Source organism: Prionailurus bengalensis, chromosome C2 (assembly GCF_016509475.1).
Source record: "Prionailurus bengalensis isolate Pbe53 chromosome C2, Fcat_Pben_1.1_paternal_pri, whole genome shotgun sequence".
In the NCBI taxonomy this organism is placed as follows: Eukaryota; Metazoa; Chordata; class Mammalia; order Carnivora; family Felidae; genus Prionailurus; species Prionailurus bengalensis.
Genome location: NC_057350.1, coordinates 135,083,446 through 135,109,716, shown reverse-complemented (window position 1 = coordinate 135,109,716; position 26,271 = coordinate 135,083,446). Strand labels below are relative to the sequence as shown.

At 40.8% G+C, this 26,271-nt stretch overlaps 1 protein-coding gene across 2 annotated transcripts in view; it reads right to left on the bottom strand.

The window, feature by feature from the left end:
* Positions 1–26,271, bottom strand: part of PLCL2 (phospholipase C like 2) — a 190,943-nt gene that overhangs the window by 61,807 nt on the left and 102,865 nt on the right. For both annotated transcript variants that reach the window (XM_043595476.1, XM_043595477.1), the window contains exons 2-3: positions 10,624–13,110; positions 7,590–7,793 (exon numbers count right to left, since the gene is read on the bottom strand). In XM_043595476.1, the coding sequence (XP_043451411.1) occupies positions 7,590–7,793; positions 10,624–13,110 (2,691 nt within the window). The remainder of the gene's footprint in view (positions 1–7,589; positions 7,794–10,623; positions 13,111–26,271) is intronic.

Here is a 26,271-nt window from a genome sequence, read left to right as displayed (position 1 = left end):
TCAATGATCTTAGTTTTATCAAAATGTAGTAGTGTTCTCTTACATAAAGCATGGTTTAGAATGAAGTTCCCTAACTTTTCTGGAGCTTTAGGTTTCAGATTCAGTGAAATTAAGTGTTTGCAAAATAAGCAGTCTAGCTCTGCCCCTTTAAAAAGCAAAAGAAAGGCTCTAAACAGAGAAGTAAAACAGCAGAGACCCACCAAATACATGGCCCCAAACCACGGCACAGCTCCCCTGGTGGCCTTCCTTCAAACGAAATCTACCCAAGAACTGCAGTGATTTCAAGAGCAGGCTCCCATTTCTCATTTGCCAATATGGTTAGACAGCTCCAACCATATTACTCTTTCCTAGCTTACTTCGAAATTTTAAATCAGACTGCTGGTACATCACATGCTACAGTGCTTGCTTAATACCATATATCATTTCTTGCCTGAAGACACCATCTGACAACACGTTGGACTCCATTAAGGTTTTCATGTCTGTCCTCCCAGAGAGTTCAGAGCTGGGTATCAGATTTCGTTGATAAAAATTGCTATACAATGAAGTCTCTCTTTCAAAGGTACTGTCAGCCCTTAAAATGCTATTCTTGTGTGTGCGTGTGTGTGCGTGTGTGCGCGCACACACACATAAGAATACTTCTGAATATGTGCTTCTCAGTTTCTGTGGAGACATGTAAGACTAGAAAACTGATCAGAAATAGTCTATAGTCACCACTGTGTGCACACCCTGAAGCCCCATCTTCCAAAAGTTTCCCAATCTCCCTGCACCTGATTACTGAGTGGCAGCCCGCTGTATCTGATCTCATCACATGTGTGATGTTGTCACCACACTGTGTCTTTAACATTCCTTCTTCCTTCTATCCGCTTGGCAGCATGAACCATTTTGGAGTAGCTCAGCTGTATGGTTTTGATGACTCCACAGAAACTGCTTTTGGACACATCACTGGCTGGACCTCCCCTGTCACTGAATTAGACTATAGCCTTTGGGTTTCTGATCTTCCCTCTGCAGGATATACCCACCTTTCCTACACACACATATACACACATACCTACACACACACATCTAAGCTCAGTCTTATCCCAAAGCATAATATTCCATCGGGTCTTTTTTCTATAGTTACAAAAGTTGGAAAGGTTGACACCTTCAATTAAAAGAAGCTTTTGATGTTAAGTTCTGAGGCAGTAGAGTGATAAAGTGAGCCACAAAGGAGATGGGATCAATAGCAGCCTTATTACAGATCATCTCTGGCTCGGTCCAGATGGGCCGACTCCATTAATTATGAAGTGTGATTTATCTCTTCACTGCATTAAGCAGTGGTAAGACAAAATATGTGAAATCATACCAACAAGATAAAGCAGAGTGCTCCTGATGTTGGATGCTAATTGCTAACATGTCATTTCACATGTTTTATTTAAAGAAACGGTTTTTTTTTAAAAGAAATACTTAAAGTAATGAGTTAGAAGGGACTCTTCAGTAATTTATACAAAAACACTCAGAGAGCAAATAATATCCTCCTAGACAGAGCATGGGGTTCCTCCCATTTAATACTAAAAAAACCCAGTATTGTCTACTGGATAAATGGATTCCTCAGAGTATGCTTTCTTAATTAAACGTGAAAGCAATTAAAGATTTTTGTGAAGCTGCAAAAGATTGAAACAGACAAATTTTCAATAGAAAGTCGATACAAAGGTACTGCAATGGTAAGAATGAATTTCTAGATAATCTCTGAATAGACAGGGGCTGCCCAAGTGCCCACTGCTGTGCATCTGAACAGCCCTACTGCCTGGAACAGAATCAGCCATAATTTTTTTGTACTTTTTCTTCTTTTCATTGCCTATAACTTCGTCTTCAATTTAACTACAATGACCGAAATGTATTCCATATTCCATATTAGAAAACCATAGCTTGAAAAATCAAGGAAACACGTTTTTTCTTAAAAAAGTTGTACTAAAAAAAAAAAAAAGTTGTACTAAGAACCCCTTAATGCAAGAGCCATCTTCTTTACAAATTTTAGATGAACAACACGTTTCTGTTGACTAGTGGCATGATGCTGTGTGGCTAATGCCAGTCTCTAGTTTTAGGACCTTGACTCTTTGAGATAACTCACCCAAGGGGGAATCACGTAGTACTTATCTTTCAGTGTCTGGCTTATTCTACCTTGAATACTATCCCCAAAGCCCAGTGAAAAAAAACATTTAAGGAGAACTTTCTTTTTATGGAACACTGCCAATGTTTTCTTTCTAAAGAGGGAAGGCGTTGACGCCTTGGTCTCTATATTTTAGGACAGATCTCACAAAAATTTAGAAACTTCTAGTCTGAAATCTGAAACTAATAAAAAAACAGAGCTAGAGAGCAGAATGATGACTTTCCTCAATATTAAAAGGGTGGTAAAAATCACTTTCATTTAAAACAACTATGAGTTACATCACTGATATCAGTGGGAGGGGAAGGTTGAGCCTTGAAATGCCAGTACAGATATAATCTTAAGAGCACGATATATCATAAAGAATATCCAGGCATTCACTAGAATGTCTTAAACTCAGGTTACAAAATCCTTATATTCTCCCACCAGGCTTTTTTTTTTAAAGTTTATCTATCTACCTACCTACCTACCTACCTATCTAAGAGAGACAGAGTGCAAGTGCATCAATAGGGGAGGGGTGGGGAGAGAGAGAGAGAGAGAGAGAGAGAGAGAGAGAGAGAGAGAGAGAGAGAATTCCAAGCAGTTTCCACACTGTTAGCTCAGAGTCTGACACCGGGCTTAATTCCGCAACCATGGGATAATGACCTGAGCTGAAATCAGGAGTTGGACACTTAACTGAGTGAGCCATGCAGACGTCCCGAACAGCTTTTAATTACATGAGAGAACAAGCTCAATCTTGACATTTAATTGTGAAGACTGAATGCGTTCAAGTTCATTTACATAAATTTTAAGTAAAATATTTAAATGTTTTGTTTTCTGAAGTAATAATATAACAGATATGTTCAGATACCTATAGCCAGATTTCTTTGAGCGGAACTTGATCTAACTATTGAAATAGTCTTCCTTAGTTTAAGCTCATTGAATCTCCCTTTTACTATACACCGAAGTATGAAATATGAATTATTTTCCATCTTCACGAGGAACAGGAATCAGGAACGAGTTACCTCTTACTTTGAGAGCCCCACATGAACAACTTTGGATTATTATTATCGAAGATATCTGGGCTTTATCTGTATATTGATCGCTCATCTACATACCACACATGGCTAATTTTCCTGATCTGGATTGCAGAAAAAAAATGGATAAAGACACTCTTCGGGCTCTAAACCTAGTTCTGCCATTAATTTGATGTGCCACAGGGTTTCCATTTAATTATCTGTAAAATGAAGGCACTCATCATGTGTTCTCTGAGCTGTCTTTTGCTCTAACCCTCTTATAGTCTATAATACCCAAGTCTGAGCTTGGCCCTGTACTGCTGCTCAGAAATGTGCAGGAATGACCACAGTCCAAACGTTAATTTCCCAGATGTGCTTCCACATTTCTGAGCATGTTTCACTCTGTGAACTCAGCTTTCAACAGCCTACTTTTTATCATCCCTACCTGTTGAAATGTGACTCATTCTTAAAGGTCTAGCTCAAAGGCCAATATTTCTCTGAAGTTTTCCTAATCCCTACACCTGAAACTGACCATTCTTGCCCACAACTATCCAAATAATTTGTTTACATATTTAAAAATATCTATTAGGTATCATTTTACCCTCTATGGATACACTTCATCTCTTCTATTAAATTATAAACATCTCAAGGGAAGAAAAGGCTTATTTGTCTGACAACACATGGACATTCCCACTCTCCACACCAGTCCAGTCCCTATTTTCAACAACCCCCACCCCTGATCTGCCTAGTCTAAGAAGGTATCTGTACTTCTCTTCTTCCTCTACTCCTGAATGGCTTTGACATCTGCTTTGACTCATGAATGGCTTTGACCCAGGGTTAAACGTCATCATTTCCAGGACCCAAGAAGTTACCACAAATAGGGCAAAAACACAATTTGGGCAGATTTAAAAACCCATTTGTTGGTGGTAATCACAGGAGCCATTAGGACAATCCAGGGGCTATGGAGAGGGTGACCATACAACTAATTATCTAAACAAAGACACTTCTAAGAGTTAAAGGGAAAATTAGTAATAATGATTCTGGGATAACAGGTGTATCAGCAGGAAAGCCAAGACGTGTGGCCACCCTACACCTGGGCATTCTTTTCTAGCCTCCAGAGTGGCTTATACGTTGTTCACATTTCCATGGCCAATTCCTTCTCTGCATTCTCCTTTTTCACAAAGCAACTGGCGTATTTCTGACATACTGGTTTATTAATAGGAGTTTAGACACTGAAAAGTAATCACAGCCGTGATAGCATAAATAAATATCTGTACACTCAAGACAGGCCACGTCATAGCCCTGCCCTTACCAGAGGGCAGGCTTCAGCAGTGTAGACTGGCAATGACATAGGACTTTTGGAGGGGATTTCTCACACTATTTTTACTTCTCACCTGGAGGCTTCAAAGTATAAACGGGAAGTCAATGAAATGAAATAAGATCTTATTCCCAAGGTTAATTTTGGGTAAATCTCAATATAACATTACAAAAATAAAGAGCTATATTTAAAGTTATAGGCTGTCCAAGGCCTTAGTACACTTCCCATTGATATTCTTTTATCTACCTTTAGTCCATTAATTGCCACAAGCTGAGAAACCATTAAGTTACTTATAAAAGGACTAAAAAACATTACAAGAGTTATTGTTATAGCAATATTACAGTTTTTAAAATTCAAATTATAATAATCTGAACTTAATTTTAAATATTTTATAGCGTAGCTTTTCAGATGGGAGTTAAAACAGAACAAATCAATAGAGCCAGGGGTATAATACAGCAGAGCTATTTCAATTAAACATTATGTAAGAGTAATTTCACAATTTAAAAACTTTCAACAAGCTAAAACATTCTGTCTTATCACTTCCGCAACCACACTACTGTAAAGTTATGTGCAGACAAGAGTTACGCAATAAGAGTTATCATTTACAAGCCCAGGAAGAGGAAGGGGCAGGGAACCAAGTACACTGAGTGATTCCTGTGCCAAATACTGTGACAGGTGCTGTGAGGTTGCCTGCGTCCATAAGCCTCTTGACCATGAACCCTGAGAACCTCCTGCTCAGGGTCGGCACTCAGCCCCTGGACTAGGTCCTGGGACCTAACCCGTGTTCCGTCCACCCTGTTATCACCTACATGGGGTACCACCACCCCAACTCTCAGGAAGTCCCTGTTAAAAAGGTTACCATGAAGAAATGTCACTGTATGACTGCCACAGAGATCAGGGTCTAAGTCATGTTAGATTTTGGTGAACAAAATAGGTCTACAAAATGTCTGACAGTTTTATTTGTTGCTTCAGGTTAAGAAGCATTTACACACATCAGCTACTTCTTCTGGCCCCTCCTCATGAAACTTGAGGAGGTGGGAACTAATTAGGTGGCCTCGGTCACAGCATGAAAGAGCTCTTCAAACTTTCCCATTTTTACTTCTTCTATCTTTTTTTTTTTTTTTTTTTTTGGCCACAAAGGATCACAGCATAAGCTTCTTGTTTCGCTCCCGAGCTGCCTCCTACCTTCTAGTTGACTGCACGGCTCCCTGAGGACAAGGGAGATTCATGTTCATTCTTGTGACTCCTGGGACACCCAACACAGTGCTCTCCCCAGGGTGCACTTGTTGCATTTGCCCCTGGCCTTCGTCCTTTCTTCAGGTTGACTGCACTCTCTGTAGTTTGCTTGCAGTGACCACTGTTCGGCCCTTTATATCTCTTACACTACCATGAACTCTAAGCTAGAAATAGTAGGGACTAATTCGCATTGCAGCTACTGCACAGGAATCTAGGAAAAAGCTCACAAATCACCTTTTTAAGGTAATGAACTGATAAGCTGTTTTAAAATATTGTGTTCTACTGACTTGTACCTCCAGATCTTATTTACCTGAAGACTCGAGTGAATACGGTCAAGAAGTGAAGAAGATCAAGAGCAAAAGGTATTTCAAACGTTTGTTTTTAGAAACAGTACGCCATGGTCAAGTCGATTTGTGAAACGGGGCATACTGTATCTATCGCCCTCTTGGGGACTCACTGTGTTAGCAAATAAAAGGCCCCAAGAAGTCCTGCAGTAAAGACATAGGATTAATTTTGTTCAAAGCAGTATTTCCCCAAATTATTTCACCATGGAACCCTTTCTCCCATGTGACATTTACTCATGTCCTAAGAAACCAAGGTTTCTCTGAACACACTGTGGGAAATGCTGACCTAACGTGTTGTCTCTTTCCTTTGAATTGTAGAGATCCCTCCAAACTAAAGCTTTTAGATCAATTTACAGAACCGTCAAAAATATTTCTGTTAGGGTTTATGATGCAAATCCCATTTCTTTTTTTTTTTTTAATTTTTTTTTCAACGTTTTTATTTATTTTTGGACAGAGAGAGACAGAGCATGAACGGGGGAGGGGCAGAGAGAGAGGGAAACACAGAATCGCAAACAGGCTCCAGGCTCCGAGTCATCAGCCCAGAGCCTGACGCGGGGCTCGAACTCACAGACCGTGAGATCGTGACCTGGCTGAAGTCGGACGCTTAACCGACTGCGCCACCCAGGCGCCCCAAATCCCATTTCATCTTTAACACAGCAGGCTACATCAGATGAAGCCTAGGGTTCTGTGGTCTTAGCTCATGCATTTCATGTGGAGGATGTAGTGGGTGTGGCCTCTTACCTCTGAGCACCCTGAGGAGCAAAGGCTGACAGCCTGGCCAATGTGGGAGAGGGCTGCCCAACAGCACCAAACCTCACAGACTGTAAGAGCAACAGCCAGCACTCATGAGTTCTGACAGCCTCCACTACGTTGTGAGCGTGAAACAGTGCTGTTCACCCACTAATTCTCCCTTAGAGCTATGCAAAGCCGAAAAACACAATAAGAGCAGGATGTGATTATGAAAATGCAAGATCTATGTAAACACAAAAATGTAATATTCTAGCTATCCTGAGGATACCTCATTAACGTTAAGTTGATTACAAATTACAGGTATCTCAGAGAAGCTGCTGTAAGGAAGGAAAGCATCAAACATTATAATCATGTGATGGAAGAAATTGCCCCTAATGGTGTTTAAAACTTATTTTAGAAAAAAATTAAACTTCTCACTTTTACCAGTCTCAAAAATGAAAACAAAACAAAACTGAGCAAATTTTCTCTGATTGCAGAGAAATACGAAAAAAAAATTCTTTGCTATGTATGTGTAGAAAATAGTGTATGCTTTAGAAATCAATTCAGATATATTCTTGAAAAGCTAACGACTATTTAATCCAACTGAGAGAAGTATTTCTGAATCCTGCTTTCTACAACAACAACAAAAGAGTAAGCTCTTTCATATACAGCGAAGTCAGAGGAATAATTTTTCCAACAGAGGCACATGAAGCATGAGATAGGAAAGCACATCTTAACAAGAGCGCCTAAGTATGTCTGGTATATCGTCTGTCTTAAGATGTCTCTCTCACTCGGGCTCCATAAAAGTACAAACAACAACTCACCATGTCGTAAGTTGTTACAATCTTCTTTAGAACCTCAGGCACGATTCCCTGCAACTCCATCGTGGGATACTGCTCGCTAAGATTCAGGACCACGAGGGGTGTGTTATCAGCTCCCAGAAAGCGGGGAGATACCGCCAACATGCACTGCATGAGATTGGCCACAGAGGAGAGGCCACACAGCTCTTTGAATGACACCACTGCATTCTGTTAAGAGGAAAGAAAGGAGGCACTTTGTAATTAACCAGAGGCCTTAATTTCTCACGGATATTTTACTTGATATACTTGATTATATTTGAACTGCCTGATACAATGGTTATTAACAATGTTATGACAGAATTAGCTAATGATTATTTTATTCCAGGAAAAATTGGCTATTTTCCAAAGTAAATACAGTTATAGACATTTGCAATACCAATTTATCAGAGGTAAAATTCTTCTGAAGGGTAAAGCCTCTTTTCCGATCAAAGTTCACAGTGGTGCTAAGGCTGGTATGCAATCATGAGCAAACAAAAAGAATGGCTTCTGTACTCAAAAGAGGTAAAGAAAAAAAAATCAGGTTTAAAGTAAGTGTCAAATATGTTAGCCATCAGAAAGGGAAAGGGGTATTTGTGAGACAGAAACTTGAATGTCTCTCATCTGGTTATGCCGGCTCCAAATCTAAAGGAATTTTTTTTTTGGGAGGGTGCGGTTTAAACAACAAATTTATTATCTCACTTATGGAGGCTAGAAGTCCAAGATCAAGGTTTTGATATGGTCTGTTCCTCTGAGAGCATAAGAAAGTCTGCTCTATCTCTGCTTCTTAGCTTTGAAAGTCATATAAAGATGAAGGCAGTGATCTGCCAGCCAAGGGATGCCAAAGATGGCCAGTAAACCACCAGAAAATTGAAAGGAATTGTGAGGGCACTGCAGTTTACTGGAGAGGCCTGCCCACCGGGAGACCGTCCCTATTAGTGTGCCCACTGATTTCAAGGTTTCTCCCTCTCTCTTTTTGCTAATCACCAGAGGTATGCCATTAAAATATCCGTTAAAGAAAACCTCTTGAGAGTGTAAAACACCATAAGCTGGCATTCTTTGAGCACTTACCAAGTGCGAAGCTACAGTAGGCATACTTACTACGTACCACCTCCTCTAATTCTCTCAAAGAGCCACGCAGTGGGTGAAGAAACTGAGTCTCGGCTGTAACCTCTCTCTGTTATTTCTCTAAGGACACACAGCTGGTAAGTGAAGGAGTCAAGATTTTGCCCGAATCTGCCGATGTTGAGACCTATGCTTTTAATCACTATGCTATAACAGCAGGTACATCCTAACCAGAATAGGAGTTATTCCAGACACACATGGGGTCCCTATCTGGGCATGGCGGCCAGAGGGGAGGAGTCCGGGCCTTCCAAGTCCTGTGCCTTCTGCTCTCAGATACCCCAGTCTTAGAAACGAGGAGCACTTTGCTTTAGATTTAAACATTTTCCATTTTCTTCTTATTAGTAGCTCTTTAAACATGGACATCAAACTCAATGTCATTTTGCTCAAAATCACCTGTATGTCGACTGCTTGTGACAATAAACCACGGCTGTGATATCGACAGCAGGGTCTCCCAATAACTCCATCACCCCTTCCTGTTTTATTTTCTTCACAGCCCTTGCTTGTGTCTGCAACTGACCTATGTGCTCATTCACCTACCTGCTCACGGTCTGATTCCCTCCCCCACTGCCCACTCCCAACTAAAGGGACCGCTTGTTCACAGCTGCGTCCTCATGGCCCAGACTGCATGCCTGGCAGGTGCTCGTTAAACCCCGCCACCGACTGCCCTGTTGGGGTCAGTGCAGACACGCAGCTCTGGAAACAGGATGTTCGAGCTCTGGAGAATCTTCACGGGAAGGCTCTGTCACACACACAACAGCAGCCCTGTGGCAGGGGACCGTGTGGCTTGCTCAGAGCTGAGGGTTTACCAAACCATTTTCACCCTGAGAAACAGGGAAAAGCCCTTTGGATTTCTGTTATGCTTTTACTTGGAGACAAAGAGAATAAAATTTCTCCATTGTGGTAAGGTCTTTTTAGTAATGAGGTATCTATAACATCAGTACAGGGTTGAAATCTGAATATTCTGAATCAGGTTTACTTGCTGCTGGCATTCTTCTCATAATGGTTATATATATATACATATATATATATATACACACATATATATATATGTATATATATATGTGTGTATATATATATACACACATATATATAAAATCAACTGATACATTATATATATATACACATATATATCGCACATATATATAATACAAACACATGCCGAGCAGCTACCACAGATGTCTCTCACACACTGGGCCAGGTTAGGGCCACTTAGCTCCGTGAGGCAGGCCTTAGTATATTGCTGGACATGTGGACGATCCTTAATTACACATTAATTCCTGATTGCTTTTAGTGATTATACAGTTTAGAGGTAATTATTATCTTACACTTCTAATAAATATAGATGCCACATGTCTTTTACTTAAACAATTAAATAGCTGTCCTCTAAAATCAAGAGGAGGATCAAAACACAAATGCAATGGCTCACTTAAGGGCTTGCTATTTTCCTAGTACTGTAGCTCCAGAAGAAAGGACTGGAACCTGTCCCTTTTATTTTGGTAAGTCCTCAAAGTGTGCTCCAGCTAAAGATAATAAAGATTATTTATTCAGAAAACCAGAGATTCCCATGTACATTCTTAGAAAAAAAAATGGGGATCTGTTAAGCAGACAAGGATTAACAAGACTAGGATATGGTTATGTGAGACAGAAAATTTATTTTAATAACATTTCATTTCATTTCAATAAAAATTGATTCTAATACATTATCAATATTTTCGATACCAACTACAGTTTTGGAAACTTAAATGATAAAAAAATGAGACTAGTGGTAAATGGTCTAATAACGAATTAGAATTTACAAATTATTTAAAATCAAACACAGTATTATAAAAACAAACCCTTCCAAAGCCTTCACTGTGAAGAAAAGCCGTTGAGTAAATACTTAACCACAAGAACGTACCTGCATGTTCTCTCTCAGATCTGTGGCATCCCGTATAGGGGGCTGGGCATTCTTGAACACCTCATCTACAGTTTTAATCCACAATGTTCTTAAAGATGCATATTCCCTGGATTTCTTCCCTTTTCTCACAGAAAGGCCCCTTTTATGTGGTTTCCCTCCTCCTCTTCGGTTAGTAATGGCCACGTGGACAAACAAAGAAGCGTGTGCTAGGACCTCTCCAGTCAGTGACTGCAAGGGGACATGGCGGTAGCCTGTCTGTAAACATTCAAAGGGGATTGTGTACTGACCAATGAACTCATCCCCAATGTAGTCATCATCTAGTACAACAAAGCGCACCATGGCCAGTTCAGGGAGGTTGATTTGAAATTCAAAGCTTTCATCAAAAATGGGAGCATCCCCATTCTGGTGCACTGTTTTTGTCCTTTGTTCCGCACAGTCGGCAGGGATTCCGTGAATTTCAACATAGACGTAAGGATCCACTACATCACCTTTGGCACCTGATCCTTTGGGTTTGGGAAAGTTCTGCCCGCTAATGATTTTAATGTGAAGAAGCTGAGGTGAAACCCCAGGGACGGAGTCCTTTGTGTTGGCACTGAAGAAAGACACTTCCTCCCTCATGATGGCCGGCCGAAGGACATAGCCGCAGTTCCCATTCTGCCTGAACCAGCCAATATTCAGGTCCATCATCAGGCCTGGGGTCTGAAAGTTCATGGCTACGATCTGACAACCACACTTCCAAAAGTCTTGAGGGTTCATGTTACTGGAGTCAATTCTCATGGGGCTGGGGAAAACCCTAGCAAGGAAACGTTTGTTGTAATTTACAAAGTCCCCTGGATTCTCATTGGCATATTTGCTGGCAAGCACTTCGTTAAATGAACACACTTCCCAGTACTTCTGAACCTGAAATGACACCTGAAATTCTTTGAACTGAACCGACTTGCAGATGCTCACCAGTTCAGACAGTTCTTTACATAGCTGAAATCGCTTCACAGGCACATTGTTGGGCTGCTCCACGTTCTCCTTTCCCATCCTCTGAGACATTTCTGCTCCCTCATCTTCATCAGTAACATCCCCTTCTACGCCTGAGCAATTTGAGGACAGCTTCTTGGCTTTAATTAGTATCCTCCCCTTCAGGACATCTGGGGATGGCAGATAAGATTCCTCCACATTGGGTGATGTTGTATAGAGCTTGTCTCCTAAAATTTTCTTCATGTGCTGAACCATTACCTTCTGCTGTTTAATAGAACAGTGATTTTCTAAACATAAGATAAGAGGATACTCTGAAGCAAAGAATGCGTACTTGTTAATAATATCAATGACACTGCGGAAGACTATCTGAGAGGTCATGGTGTGGCCCGTGTAAATTACAGGTTCATTATCTGGCCCGTCCCATACATCTAACTCAACACTCCGGCAACCCATTTTAAGAGCTCGGATGTATCCCGTGATATCAGAGGGACCTCGGAACTGATCCTCTATTAAGTATGTATTATGAGATGAGTTTATAAAGTAATGAGACAAAGGTTGCTTCATATCTTGACAGACCTTCTTGTGTTCCGGATCAAATATATAACAGTCAGGTGACATAAGGTAGTTAGTGAACCCATCTATGGAAAGCCAGCCCTTTTCCTTACCTTCTTTGGATGGCTCATATTTGTGAATAATCTCAAGGCTAATTTCCTCATTTATATGTGCCACACCCTGCTCTGCCTCAAGAAACATCATAAGGTCCTTGGTATCAAGAAATTCTTTATTGCTTGAAAACTGAACTAAAAGGAAATAAATTTCAGGTCTGGTACAAAGCTCATGGAAAACCTCAACAAATTCTTCCTTTGTGACTTCAGTACCAGCTTTGTCCTTGGATTTGTGCAATTCTTTGAACTTGAGCTCAATTTTGCTAGTTTTTAAACCGGGATTGAGGTTTCTGATGCACTGCACAGCATTACACAGAGTTATATGTCCAAGGTCTTCTACATCAATTTCACTAAACATGTGTGAAACCCAAGAAGTCCTCATGTTGTCTTGGCTACTTTCTAACATATCAAGTGTATGTTTTCCATAAGAAATTAGGTACCGCAGTCCCGTAACCCAGATGTTCGCAACATCTGCAGAGTTGGCAACCAAATCAAGTGACTCATAATTCTCTCCGTATATGACTGAAAATGCGCAGTCTTCAGATATCTGGTCAGAAATGCCATTGCTGCGGAATATGTCTGTATTTTTTCCCGTCCTCACTTCCTTAATGGATTTAATGTCAATCTTGGCTTTCTCAGAATCCTTCTTAGATGGCTCCCACCTCAGGCTCTGCATGTCGGCATCCAGTAAAAAATACCTGTGGTAAATCCTGGAGTTGGAGCGAACCTTTTTGAGTTCTGAACCCTCAACCATCGAATTGATGCAATCACTTGCACTGCTGATCTTCTTCTCTGTTGGCATGCTACTAAACGAGACTGTCTTCTTCCGTTCTCTTTTCTGTTTTGTACCATCCTGGGAGAAAAAAATAGTGTATAAGAATAACATAAACACAGGCATCTATGTTCAAGACTAGGAATAAAAATTAAATTTTTTAGGGGCTCCTGGGTGGCTCAGCTGGTTAAGTGTCCAACTCCTGATCTTGGCTCTGGGCATGAGCTCATGGTTCATGAGACTGAGCCCTGCGCTGGGCTCTGTGCTGATAGCACTGAGCCTGCTTAGGCTTCTCTCTCTACTCTATCTCTGCCCCTCCCCCCCCCCCCTTTCCTGACACACATGCATGCTCTCACTCTCTGTCTCTCTCTAAATAAATAAACATTTAAAAAAATTAAATTTCTTCAAGAAAATCATTCTGTTAAGATTTTCTATTGAATGTTCTGTGATAAATGATACTCAATCACTTACAGAGCTGAGAAGGGGCCCTGGAGTTTACAGCCTAATATAAACAAGTAAAAAAAAAAAAATCATTATTGAATAATTGCAGTCCGTGGGTGTCAAAAAACACAATTTCAATAATACACAATGAAGTCCTGTACAGAGAGCTGGCTACATAATTTTCAGAGCTCAGGGAAAAATGAAAATGCAGGACTCCTTGTCCAAAATCGTTAAGAATTTTAAGGTGACAGAAGAGCATTAAGCCAAAGTGCAGGACCCTTCTGAGTGTGGGGCCTGCACAACCGCACTGGTCATACACCCACAAAGCAGGCTCTGCGTGTGTGCACATCTCCCATACTCGTGTTTCTCAAAGGGCTGTCACCACACCACTTGCCTCACAACCACCCGGGTTGCTGATTAGAAAGCAGATCCCTAGGCTCAGGGAATCAGATCTCCAAGGGTTAGTGCCCAGGAATTTGCATCGTAGGTAACACTCTGGGTGATGGGGATGCATGCTAACGTTTGAACACCACTTCTGACCACTTGTACACACTAAGATGTCTAGACATTTCTGGAAACTATATATGCCAAAAGACCAGACAGAGCTAAGTACTGACCACTAAATTGTGTGTTAAGTGAGCAGACACTGAAATCCCAGCAGAGATTCCTGGCTCATCAGAGTCTCCTATTAGATTAGTCACGGTTCTAAAGACTTCAGATAGGTATGGTTTTACTGTTGTGGGGGTAATGAATCTGCGTCGGAGGCCTAGATTATAGCTGAGGGTGCTTCTAAATTCTAGAGTTGGGTTTACTAAAGCCTACTAGCATGCACCAGGCTAGTGCTTAGGACAATGTCACCTAGGTACTTCCAATATCAACAGGTTATTAACACTATCAAGTGAAAAACTTTCGGCAGCATCTATTTCTAAAGAAGTCTGTATCACCGACGGCACACCCCTTAACTTTCTCGCACAGTGTAACAGGTGCCCACCTTAAGATGTCAATGCCACACCTCTGTGTGTATTTTAAGTTCTTTCCCTGTGCAGACAGACACTTTTAGTATTTTCTTTACATGCTCAAATGACCTCAAAGCCTCTTTCACGATTTTCACAATTTTAACCTAAAACATGCTATTGTCTTTCAGGAGGTACGTGAAATATTTGATAAATTTTCAGTAAGTCATTATATTCATACATAGGGAATAGACATGGAGATTGAGATAATATAACTTCCGTGGCAATAAAGAAAAGAGCATGAAAAATATTATACAAAAGCAATTCTAACTTTCCTGCTCTGGAAAGAATCTATTTTGAGTAAAACCTCTACATTTTAGAAAGTGATTATGCTATTCTCTGCATCTGCAATTTAAAACCACTCTTACTTTTTGACTACCTATACTTCCAAAAGCAATTTGCAGAAGGTAATTAAACTTAAACTTTAAATCGTATGGGTATCATTTCCCTCAAAGTTTCAAAATGAACCATAGAGGCTTTTGTGATCTAAATGCCAAGATAAAACATAAAAGCCACAAGGCAGAGTATTTCTTTGCAATTGAATCCTCAGAACAATAAAGTGCAAAAGACATAAAAACTGTGGCAATTGTATCCATCAGATGCATTGTATCATAGCTGTTCCAGATCCCTAAAGCATAGACTGCCTTCTATCTATTCAAGCAAGTTGGCATGAAATTAAATTTGTAATCAGCCATGCATAAGGGCACGAAACAAATGTATAAATTTCCTATTTTTCAGAATAAGGATTGTCTTTACCTTTAAAAACACACATGTACCTTCAGTAAAGACAACATAGTTATTAAGTAAGGGAATTTTATAGTCTTTATAAATTATATCTCTAGGTGCCACTAGTAAAAAGAAGTCACAAAGATAAATGGAGGTGCTTATCCATTTATCCATTAAGAATATATATAGCATTTCCTCAACATTGTAATCTTTTATTCTGTCAGTTACAACATATTGATTCTAACTTACTACAATTGATACATTTCAAAATCATAGTTTTCTTTGTTATTAAGACAAAAAGGCCAAATTGCAAAGCACATTAATAACATTCTTCTGTGCTCACACACCCTCAGCTGTGGGATAGGCAGGAACTTAAACACCATACTTGAGGCTTTAAAAACATTGCTTTGCTTTTCACAAGCCAGCCAGGTTTTGATTGGTGAGTTCTGATCATCCACTATAGACACACGAACGTGATGGTCACCCAAACACAGGCTGATGTAATGACAGCAAGGACCTCCCTCACCAGAGACTTTCCTGTCTCTTCTTCCCCCTCTATCTGCTGTTGCCCAGAACCATCCTGTCCTCTCTAGAGCGTGCCAAAGCCTCCTTCCTCCCTGACAGATGAAGCTATTAGGAAACACGACAGAGGCATGTGCTTGCTCAGAGACCAAAAAGGAGAACAGGTGTGTGAGCTTGCCCTCACCAGCGGGTGGACCAGAATCACTGGCTGGAAACAACCGGAAGATGTGAAGGCAGGCCAGTCCCCTCTGGCCAAGAGTAAGGAAAGAGAAGGACAGAAGTCCTTGTGTGGGAGGGGAGGACAACTGAGGTTCAATGGCAGGAGATCCAGGCCCCCAACTTGCCCGAGTCCCAGAATCTTTACCTCACACCTACTCACTTCTACTTGGCTTTCACTTTTCAGTCCAGCAGTGATCAAGTACAGTTCACTCTTGACCAACGTGAGGGTTAGGGGCACCAACCCCCCACACAGTTGAAAAACCCATGTATAACTTGTGATGCCCCAAAAACTTAACTGCTCATAGCATACTACCGACCAGAACCTTATCCATAACATAACTGGTTGATTAATAAAACATATTTTACATGCTATACGTATTACATACTATATTCTTACAACAAAGTAAGCCAGAGGAAATGTTATTAGCAAAATGTCAGGAACAGAAAATACATTTACAGGACTAGATTGTATTTATTGACAAAAAGTCCATGTGTGAGGGGACTCACACATTCAAATCCACGTTGATCAAGGGTCAGCTGTATTGCATCAGTATCAGACCTGGAATCTATTTGCTGTGTTGTCTCTTAAGGTTAGCTGAATTTAACAGTGAAAAGTTATCAAACCATATGTGCTACATATATAGTCTTTTTACCTAAAGAAAACAAAATGCATATAACTTCCATGCACTCATCACCTAACACCAGAGGGAAAAAACACAAGTTTCTGCCGAGATGGAGGTGCCTCAAACTACTTTTAAAAAGAGCTGGCTCTTACAAGTCCTCACCATCTAAAGCTTCTGAGTGGTCAAAGAGAATGCAAATCCGGCCCGTTGGTGGATTTCTGCTATCAGCACTTATTAACACCAAGAGAAGGAACAGAAGACAAATGTTCAGTCTGGAGGAGAATCGGCTTCCAAAAAAACCCACCTCTACATCCACCCTGAAATGCTGAATTCTACATAAAGGCAGTGATGTCAGTGTGGGGATGGGGGCAGGACATACCAGAATGAAGAAGGGGAGGCAGTATGGAAACTAAGCAGCCGTTTGTCCCTCCAGTTTGAGTCAAGTTATTCAATTTCGTTTATAAATAACATTAAAGAAAGACCTGAGATCTTTATGTTGATTGAAGGGGGCCTAGGATTAAAGAGAGTTAAGAAACACCAGGTTAAAGAAATGTCTATCCTTAAAAAAAGAAAACAAAACACCCCCAGAAACAACTTGAGACCCCTTAAAGGAGCACAGCAAGGCCTGGTCTTTCTTAAGCTCAGTAACAATAACCCTGAATTGAAGGAATAAGTCACGCTGGGCACATCAGAGTTACCTTGCCAAGGTTTTTCATTCATTGTTAAAACTTTGATGTGCTCTCCAAGATGAGCAAAAAAGGAAAAAAAAAAAAAAGCGATGTAGAGCAAAGTCGGTCACTTTGAAGGTCATTTTATACAATCAGATGGATTGAAAGGAATAAAAGAAAAGCTAGGTATGGCCAGATGTTGCTTCCCACTCACGTGGAAGTCCTCTTACTGCAAATAACAGAAAGCTGCTTGGCCCATGGATTCTTCTCCTTGCGGGTTCCCTCTCCCATGATGCCCTCTACTGTATCACCAAGAGTTCACCCTGACCCAACTTTGGCAAGGAGTCTATGAGGGCACAGATCAGCTTATGGCTTGGGATCCTATAGGTGACTTGAAGGTCACCCATGTGACTAAGTACAAGTTAAGATGACAGCTTAGAGGGCCACCTGGGTGACTCAGTCGGTTTAGCATTCAACTTTGGTTCAGGTCATGATCTCGCAGTTCATGAGTTTGAGCCCCGTATTGGGCTCTGTGCTGACAGTTCGGAGCCTGGAGCCTGCTTCGGATTCTGTGTCTCCCTCTCTCTCTCTCTGACCCTCCCCCACTCGCACTCTGTCTCTCTCTCTCAAAAACAAACATTAAAAAAAAAAAGTTGATACCTTAAAATGTGGAAAGCCAAAGCCAAGAGAGAACATCACCCCTACCATAACAAGAAAAAGCCAGACTATCTGTAAAATCATGTTTTCTTCTATTCATCAGAGAACTGTGGTCACAAAGCAACCAAGTTTGGAACTGAATTCCAAAGAGTGACAAGCCCTTCCAAGGAGAGACAAGACATAGAAACTGTTTCATGTTTGAGAGAGCATGGAGGAAGAGGCCACCAGGGAGGCCTGTGAGAGGTCCACTAAAATTTTAAGGAATTCATAAAGGCCAAGTGTGGGCTAGTATATCAGTGTAGAGTAACCAGGAGTCCCAGACACAGGGAGAGATTGTACTCATTTTTAAGCCTTCTTCATGGGTGCTTCTGAAAAAGATGGGGGGGGGGAGAGCAAGAGAGAGAACCCCTCTCCAGGTCACAGGCAATTAAAACTGCCTGTTTCCCCAACTACCTTACTATATTGAAGCAAAAGCTTTACACCCCTGAGGGAAGACCAGCAAGCCGTCTTTCTCCTAGGTCCACTGGGGGAAGGGTAGAAGCAAAATCCATCTATCTCTAAAGCCAGGCAAAGCTCTACTGCCCCAAGGGATAGGAGAACCTCTTGGACTTAGAAGCCTGCACCAATAAAAACAGAACCTGACTACCACCAGAAGAGGGGCAGAAAACTGTCTCCTGCCCAAACTCAGCACAGATACTCCCTTCTATGGGAAGCAGGGCAGGAATGCTGACAAGGTCCCAGCCCTGATGCACAGGAGCAGAGGGCTGCCTAATATTGAAACAAGACCAGGAGGACCAACAACTCCCCAGACTCCCCCAGAAGCCCAGCACCGAGTAGCAGGCAGTATACCATGGAGGAGGGGTAAGAACATGGAGAGAGATCCCTTTCTCACACAGACTTTGGAGATGAAAGCTGAGGACAGAACAGGAACAATGAGTAAACCCTCTGGGACCCTAGCCCCCACCTCAACACAAGGTTATGGTGGCCAACTGGTGGAGAAATGTAAAGTCAGTGGTACACTGAAGGTAACAATGGCAACTCAAAATACAAAACCAGCTCAATTATGGACTAGATTGGCTTAACTTCCCCAACACTAATGACCCAGAAGAGGAAGAGGCATGTTCATTTCTCAGCATAAGTACTATTTACCTCAATCTTTATTAAACATGATGCCTAGCATTCAATCCAAATTACAGGACACACACACACACACACACACACACACACCACATTACCCTCTACCCAAGACAGGTCACAATCAAGCTGCTGAAAAACAAATACAAAAAGAAAAAATTTTTACATTATATAGAGGAATATACATCAGAATTATGATCCAGATGGATTATGGGTAGTCCACTTACATCTAACAACAGGGCATCTACTTGACCCAGCTTGCTAGTGTACTCCATGTAATGAATAGTTTTCGAAAGTTATTCTCTTTTAAAGGACTGTAGTCCCTAAATTCTCCTGTGCTTCCACCAATAAAGGTGTCTTTAAGCTATGGGTAGGTCTCTGAAGGGTCACAGGTGGGTTTCAGAGGCCCCAAAAGACTGTGATTGGATTCTGAAAGTGATATGCAAACCCATCCCTCTTCTTCTTAAGAGGTTTAGAATCATGGCCCTTACTTTAAAAAAAATTTTTTTTATGTTTATTTTTGAGAAAGAGGGAGAGACAGAGTGCAAGCAGGGGAGAGGCAGAGAGAGGGAGACACAGAATCCGAAACAGGCTCTGGGCTCTGAGCTGTCAGCACAGAGCCCAACGCGGGGCTTGAACTCACAAACCGCAAGATCATGACCTGAGCTGAAGTCGGTCGCTCAGCCGACTGAGCCACCCAGGCGCCCCATCATGGCCCTTATTAACATAAGCTTCCAGAGGCAAAGAAAGAGATGATCATTTTCTTTTTTTTTTTTTTTTTTTAATTTTTTTTTTTCAACGTTTATTTATTTTTGGGACAGAGAGAGACAGAGCATGAACGGGGGAGGGGCAGAGAGAGAGGGAGACACAGAATCGGAAACAGGCTCCAGGCTCTGAGCCATCAGCCCAGAGCCCGACGCGGGGCTCGAACTCCCGGACCGCAAGATCGTGACCTGGCTGAAGTCGGACGCTTAACCGACTGCGCCACCCAGGCGCCCCGAGATGATCATTTTCTAAAAATGAATGTCAACCTTAAATGTTAAAGGCAAAGGATATGTGTTTTTTAGGGTTGTCAAGGAAATTTTAAGGCTATCCAAAAGAGAAATGACAAACTGAGAGACAAGAAAGCAAAAGAAAACTACATAATTCATGGATAGAAGTAACAGAATTTTACTAACAAAAACAGCAAAGTCAATCAATCATAGAGTTCTTATTCATAGCTGTGAAATGGTTTTCTTTATTCCAAAGTAGAACAAGATAATCCAACAGTTTATAAACTTTTTAGTTTATGAGTTACCCACAGAAATACTATGAGCCACAAGATGTGAGCTAGTATTGCATATTCTCTATGCCTCCATTTCCCACTTGTACAATAGAGATTAAAAAAAAATACCTGTGTCCCCCATGTGTTATTTATAGTATCTACTTCATAGGGTCTTATAATGGATAAGTGAGTTCATAGTTGGAAAGTGCTCTAAATGCTGTCTGAAGGTTTGTACCTTCTTTATTGCTGCTCAATAAATACATTTCAGGCTGAAATTATTTTCTCATGAAATAAAAATAAAAAGAAACACTATCATAAATGTACAATTGCAATACTCTAATCACTTAGAATTTGTTGAAAGTTAGTCCCATTCCAGACGAACAGAATGAGCACATTTCCCCTCTGGGTCTTTTTAACTAAGGTTACTAGTTAATGCTACTTGTAGGACCCAGTGGATGTCATGCCTAAGACATACTGGGAAACTGTCAAAGGCAGCCAGGTGCCCTCTCAGAAAAAAGCTTCAACAGGTTGCACCACGACATTCATAGCAATGATCCCCATAATATTTTTGTCTAAAAACTAATCAAATGACTTCACTCAAAGCATTTTCTGATAAGAATTATTCAGGTGATTCCTTCTACCTCATACTCCCATACCATAATATTTCCTACAGTGTTCAAAATAACTCCACGCAAAGAAAACACATTTCCAATTCCTGTAAAAGGAAGTTTTCAAGGTCAGGTTAAAGCTTCCAAATCATTTGATGCAATGGGTTACACCTGCTCTGAAAAGAATAGGGTCTTTAATTATGAAAGCAGAGGACCGCAATGGAATACAATTATTTTCATGAAAATACTCTTTTTTAAATTTTTAAATTTTTATTTATTTTTGAGATGAGAGGGAGGGGCAGAGAGAGGGAGATACTGAATCCGAAGCAGTCTCCAGGCCCTGAGCTGTCAGCACAGAGCCCGAAGCAGGCTTGAACCCATGAACCGTGAGATCATGACCTGAGCCAAACTCAGAGGTCCAACCAACTGAGCCACTCAGGCACCCCACGACAATACCCTTTTGGTGAAACACATTCACTGCCACTGAAATAGTTATTCAAAGTAAATTTACAAAACCATAATGTACGTCTGTGTCCAATGTAAACTGCAATAACATCTATTGGTTTTCTCCAGTAATGAAAAACTTAATGGTGAGCACGGAGCTCCTATAAACTAAATAAGCGCTACTTTACATTCCAGTGAAAATACTGATCTTAATGAATTTTAATTTATGATCTATAATAATGGTACTTAAGTGGCCCACTTTGGTGTGAAAACTGTCAATGTTTCCCAACTGTGTATATGGTAATTCCTTATTCAGCACACTATAAAGCCTGCTGACTTCCTATACTACAGACCTATTTCAAGATGTGGTTACATAACTTTAATTGTTAATAACTGTTTGGTAAATCATACTGAATTTTAAAAGCCATGCAAGTTGAATCATATAACATGTAATCTTAGCTGCAAACACAATTGATTCTAGGCATAACTCCTCAAATCACAATTTTCTACCTAAATTGTGCTGGTTCTTCGGTATTTCAGGATAGCATAGGAGGAAGAATTTATTTTCCTCACTTCTTATCCTTAAATCTATCATTGCTTGGCATCAAGGGGAGATGATGGACATCCAGGGGTAGTCAGGATTCAGAAGGAAAGCTTCAGGAGCTTCCTGGCTGGCTCCGTTGGTACAGCATGTGACTTGATCTTGGGGTTGTGAGTTCAAGTCCCAGGATGAGTGTAGAGATTACTTAAAAATAAAATCTTAAAAAAAAAAAAAAAGGAAGGAAGGAAGAAAGGAAGGAAGGAAAGCTTTGCAGAGACCGGTAAGCAGGCAGGGCTTCTGCCTTGGGGCCACACCCACCACAGCGAAGGAGGTGCAGTCAGAAGTGTTAGTATTTCCACAATTATTTTAGAATTAAATTTTAAAAGGAAAACTGCTTCACGGACAATTTACTACGCAATCATCTTGTTTATTATTTCCTATCTCATTTTATAGGAAAAACAAACTTCTTCCTGGGGCTTTTTTTAATCCAATGTTTTATCTGCATATGAAATTAGTGTATGTGAACAATTGGATCAGAAAAAAAAAGAAACAAAATAATGAATCACATAAAAGGGAAACCTTACTTTCTACAAAATATTCTTTTAAGTTCTGAGCCATTCATGCGGCTACACTCGCCCAGCCCTCAATGCCGTCTCTTCCCCAAACTCATAGAGTCTCTACCCTATTATTTAACACTTAATTATAGTCTTATTCATTTCTCTAATTGTTTCATGTGGGTTAGCCTTATCTCCTCAAGCGGAAAATGAACTTTTTGAGGAAATGGGCTATGTCTTATATTCTCCAGCCCTTGGCTGGATCAACGCTGGCAGTCAGAATAGTAACCCCTTATGAGAACCTGGTAACCTCAACGATAAAGGGGTCAACTCAACAAGAGGATGTAACATTTATAAATATTTATGCATCTGACATAGGAGCGCCTAAATATACAAGGCACATATTAGCAGACCTAAACAGAGAAATATACAGCAATACAATAATAGGAGGAGACCTTAAAACCCCACCTTCTTCAATAGATAGATCATCCAGAAAGAAAATCAGTAAAGAAACACTGGCCTTAAGTGACATGTAAGACCAGATGAACTTAGCAGATATGTACACGACATTCCATTCAAAGGCAACAGAGTACACATTCTTCTCAAGGGCAGATGGAATGTTCTCCAGGATAGATCATGTTAGGCCACAAAACAAGTCTTAAAAATTTATGAAGACTGACATCATATCAAGCATCTTTTCTGACCACCCTAGTATGAAATTGGAAATCAATCACACAAAGAAAACTGGAAATTCACAAGTACGTGGAGATACAATAAAATGCTACTGAACAACCAGTGGGTCAAAGAAGAAATGAAAAAAAATACCTTGAGACAAATGAAAATGGAAACACAACATACCAAAACATATGGATGTGGAGAAAGCAGTTTAAGAGGGAAATCACAGCAATAAATACCTACATTAAGAAACAAGAAAAATCTCAAATAAACAACCTAAGTTTACCCTCAAGGAACCAGAAAAAGAACTAAGCCAAAAGTTGGTCAAAGGAAGGGAATAGCAAAGATCACAGGGGAAATAAATGAAATAGAGACAAATAAGACAATGGGAAAGATCAATGAAACCAGGAGTTGGCTTTTTCAAAGGATAAACAGAATAGACAGACCTGTAGCTAAAGAGAGAAAGGACTCAAATAAAATAAAAAATGGAAGAGGAGATGTTACAACTGAAACCAAAGAAATGCAAAGGAAGGGTATGTTAATTCTTCTTTAAATGTTTGGTAGACAGAACTCACCAGTGAAATCATCTGCTATTGGGCTGTTCTGTGTTGAGAGACTTTCACACCAATTTTAAAGCACTTACTTTTCAAATTTTTTTTATTTTTTTTTTTGGAGGGGGGGTAATACCTGAAGTAGATGTTTTTTTTTAATATGAAATTTATTGTCAAACTGGTTTCCATACAACACCCAGTGCTCATCCCAAAAGGTGCCCTCCTCAATGCCTATCACCCACTTTCCCCTCTCCCCCATCAACCCTCAGTTTGTTCTCAGTTTCCAAGAGTCTCTTATGGTTTGCCTCCCTCCCTAACCTTTTCTTTTTTCCTTCCCCTCTCCCATGGTCTTCTGTTAAGTTTCTCAGGATCCACATAGGAGTGAAAACATATGGTATCTGTCTTTCTCTGTATGGCTTATTTCACTTAGCATCACACTCTCCAGTTCCATCCACGTTGCTACAAAAGGCCATATTTCATTCTTTCTCATTGCCACATAGTATTCCGTTGTGTATATAAATCAAAATTTCTTTATCCATTCATCAGTTGATGGGCATTTAGGCTCTTTCCATAATTTGGCTATTGTTGAAAGTGCTGCTATAAACATTGGGGTACAAGTCTGCCTATGCATCAGCACTCCTGTATCCCTTGGATAAATTCCTAGCAGTGCTATTGCTGGGTCATAGGGTAGATCTATTTTTAATTTTTTGAGGAAACTCCACACTGTTTTCCAGAGCGAAAGCACTTACTTTTTTAATAGTGCATTTTGTACACTGTGCACATGCTTTTATTATTGAGCATGCCTGTAAGATGTGTTTGTTTATTAAATACATGTGCTAGCTACTAACAGATTGTGTATGCTAGAAAACATTCACAAAATTAAACTGAAGTTCTAATATTTTCTTCCAGGCTTACCCAACTTGGCAACTGCTACTCCAAACCCTGAGTCCCAAGTTCAGTGCTAAGGCCCAGCAGGCCCTGGAGGCCCCTCCCCTGCTGTGCAGCTCTCAGCCCTAAAAACCTTGCAGGACTTCTCAGATCCCGAGTCTCTATTTCACAGAGCTGGTCCTGGATGAGGTCAGTGGTCTGTGGGTCCCCTTTCTTCTTGCTCTTCATCCAGACAAACTCTGGACAGATCCTTCAAACACCCTAACTCCTTCCTGTTCCTGGTGAGTCTGCCCTCTACGACTCATTCCACTCTGCCTTCCAGGAAGAAGGAATGACTAGTATAAAGACCCTGAGACCCATATGAACTTGAGTACTCCAGCACACAAAGGAGACCAGTGTGGCTGATGTGCAGTTAGCTGGGTAAGACTGGAAGGGGATGAAACCACAGAGAGGCAGACACTAGGTCCTGCAGAATCTTACAGGAAGGCACTGGATTTCATTCCAAGGACAACTCCTTAAAGAAGACTGCTGTGGTCTCATTTGGCCTTTTAACATAGGGCCAAGTGGACAGTAGTTGAGGATGAGGTAAAAGCAGAGAGACAACCACAGCACCCCACATGTGGGACGATGGTAGCTGGAGTCACAGTGGTGACAGATACAGAGAGAGGAGGATGGCTTCACAATGTCAGTGACAGAGCTGATGACACTGGCTAATGGACTGGAGGCAGCACGTGAGAAAATGGAAGGATCTGAGACAGCTGCCGAGTTCCTGGCTCAGCGAAATGGTACACAATGGTGACATCTAATTAGATGGGCATATTGAGGGATAGTTTAGGGGCCTGAGGACTGAAAGGAAAGTGAGGAATAAAGACAGTGAGTGTGGTTAACTCCATGAAGAAGGTAGTTAGAGGGAGGGAAAGAGTTTATTCACACCAGAGACCACAGAGCAGTTTTCTATGCTGAAGGGATTCACCCAGTAAAGAAGGGAAATTAACAATGCTGGAGAAAGAGAACATGTCTCTGAAGGAGCAAAGTCCTCTGGGAAAGCAAGAGGAGATGAGATTGTCATTAGCTTCCCCCAAGGGGTGACTTTTGAGCTGGATCCTGATGGAAGATGAAAAGGAAGGGAAGGCTAATCAGAGGGAACAGCATATGCAAAGAGACAGGAAAGAGCCTACAAGGTTTGAAGCCGCTCATGGGGCCTGGGAGCAGCGGAAGGGGAAGCAGGCCAGAGGAGGCTGGATGTGAGTCAGCAATTCCTCTGAGAAGGCCTCCCAAGCTTGGGAGTGCACGCTACTGTGCCACAGACAGAAAAAATACAAATATGTGCAAATATTTGATATCATACGCATTTTTCCTGTGTGTGCAAATACAACTCACCACCTGTTTTAAAAGGTCAACAAATGAAAAAGGCCCCATTTGTTTTACAACTTTAGAATCACCAGTCCATTTATGTAGGCATTTATTTTATTTCTGCCTTACCAGTCTAATAAAACTGAGCTCAAGGATATATCATGTTTACATGTTACACAGTTTATCAACCCCCCTGAATGAATGAACTCAAAGATTACTACTTAAAACACCAGACAGAAACTTGCAAACTTCTAAAATAACTTTTAAACGGTCAACAATTATCTCAAAATGTTACATAGTACACATTGTTACAGTCATATTTTTTTTTAATTATTGAACATCCTTAAAATTAAAGTCAATT